At 41.4% G+C, this 1,535-nt stretch overlaps 1 protein-coding gene across 1 annotated transcript in view; it reads left to right on the top strand.

The window, feature by feature from the left end:
• LOC106529619 (cAMP-specific 3',5'-cyclic phosphodiesterase 4B) overlaps nucleotides 1-1,535 on the top strand; it is a gene marked incomplete in the record, with an annotated part of 171,782 nt that overhangs the window by 58,279 nt on the left and 111,968 nt on the right. Inside the window, 1 exon segment of the mRNA XM_014025094.1 lies at nucleotides 402-532. Within this exon segment, the coding sequence (XP_013880548.1) occupies nucleotides 491-532 (42 nt within the window).

Here is a 1,535-nt window from a genome sequence, read left to right as displayed (position 1 = left end):
TGAAAAAACTATTACAGAAAATATTACAATTTTAAAGAACTGTTCTTGTTAATTTGATGAAAACATTTTAAATATCCAGTGCACTCACATCAGAATAACTTTTAGATTTGTTGTTAGAATAATCGATTAATTGAAAAAATAATCGTTAGATTGATCGATTAGAAAATAATCGTTTGGTACAGCACTAAGTAAAACAATGCTAAAATGTTCCTACAGTAATCAGTAGTTGCGTTTTTTTTTTTTTTTGTATAATCTCTTTAACTGTTTTCTAATTCTTCCCTGAAGGATTCTGTTAAAGTTGTAAAGTTTGCCGAAATGTTAACATGAATTGAAAAGTCTTCCAAAGAGGGACTTTTGGAGGTGGTTACTTTAACATTTTCCACCCTGCCTTCCTCCTGCAGTTGAACCCGTGAAGCTGCACAGCGCAGGAAGAAGCTGCTCTGTCTGACGGACCATCTGACAGTAAAAGAACCCCGTGAACCCTCCCAGCATGAAGAAAAGCAGGAGTGCTCTTGGGGTCACACCAGGTGATGTAAGTGCTGCACTTTTCCGACCTTCCATCTCTTCAAACGTAAATTCATCCCCGCTCTGCCACTCAGGACTTTTTACTTCTTTTTATAACACATTTTAAAATTTACAGTCCCACAGCTTTGTGTAAATGTTGTTCGTTTGCTGTGCAACCATCGTCTCTGGGGTCCTGAGCTCCAGCAGGACGACACACTGACAGCACGGTACAGAGTGTCCACGCGACAGTTTGTGACTCATAAACAGATGACTGTACTATGCACAACAGACCACTATCCAGCAGGGGACACTTCAGAGATGGACAGTGTGATTGTGTATTCATGCTTTAGGGTGGTGTGTTGTGTGTGTGTGTTCAAGAGAGATTGATGAAGATCCAGATAGAGAGTTACAGGTGACCTGAAACAAAGGAGGCAGAGCGGGATGATGGGGGGAAAGATGATGCACTCCAGGCAACATTTAGAGGAAGGACTGATTGGCGGTGTGGATAAGAGGAGAAAAAAAAAGGACACAGCTCTGACAGAGAGGCCCATCTGCTTCTCCTCTACGTCACTGCTGTTTATGACTGGACAGGAAGGCCAGATCATTTACTTTGACATTTTCCAACTGGAAGCTCAGAGGCCGAGTCAGATCACGACGATGAAAGTTTCCCTGCTGTGACGGCCTCCTTCTGCTGCCTTATTCAAATCTGCAATATGGCAGTGTAGCGTAAACATGCCTAAACTTGTTATGTTTGTATCTTTTCTAAGAAATAATTTAACATTGTACAGTAATACAGCAAGAATCTCAGGAAATGTTATGCTCACAAGGTAATAGCCTATATGCCACGGACATCCGGCCCAGCACTTGATGCCACTCCCAACACTTCCGGTTCACAGTCAACACAGTGTTAGCGAAAGATTTTTTCACCCGACAACGACTCTTAATGATCTACACAGTACAGAATTAGCATATTACATGTATCAACACAGGAGACGTACAGGTAAAAAAATCACTCCAAAGTGAATAAAAGC

This window comes from Austrofundulus limnaeus, unplaced genomic scaffold, assembly GCF_001266775.1.
Source record: "Austrofundulus limnaeus strain Quisiro unplaced genomic scaffold, Austrofundulus_limnaeus-1.0 Scaffold455, whole genome shotgun sequence".
Lineage (NCBI taxonomy): Eukaryota > Metazoa > Chordata > Actinopteri > Cyprinodontiformes > Rivulidae > Austrofundulus > Austrofundulus limnaeus.
This window is presented reverse-complemented; position numbering and strand designations above follow the sequence as displayed.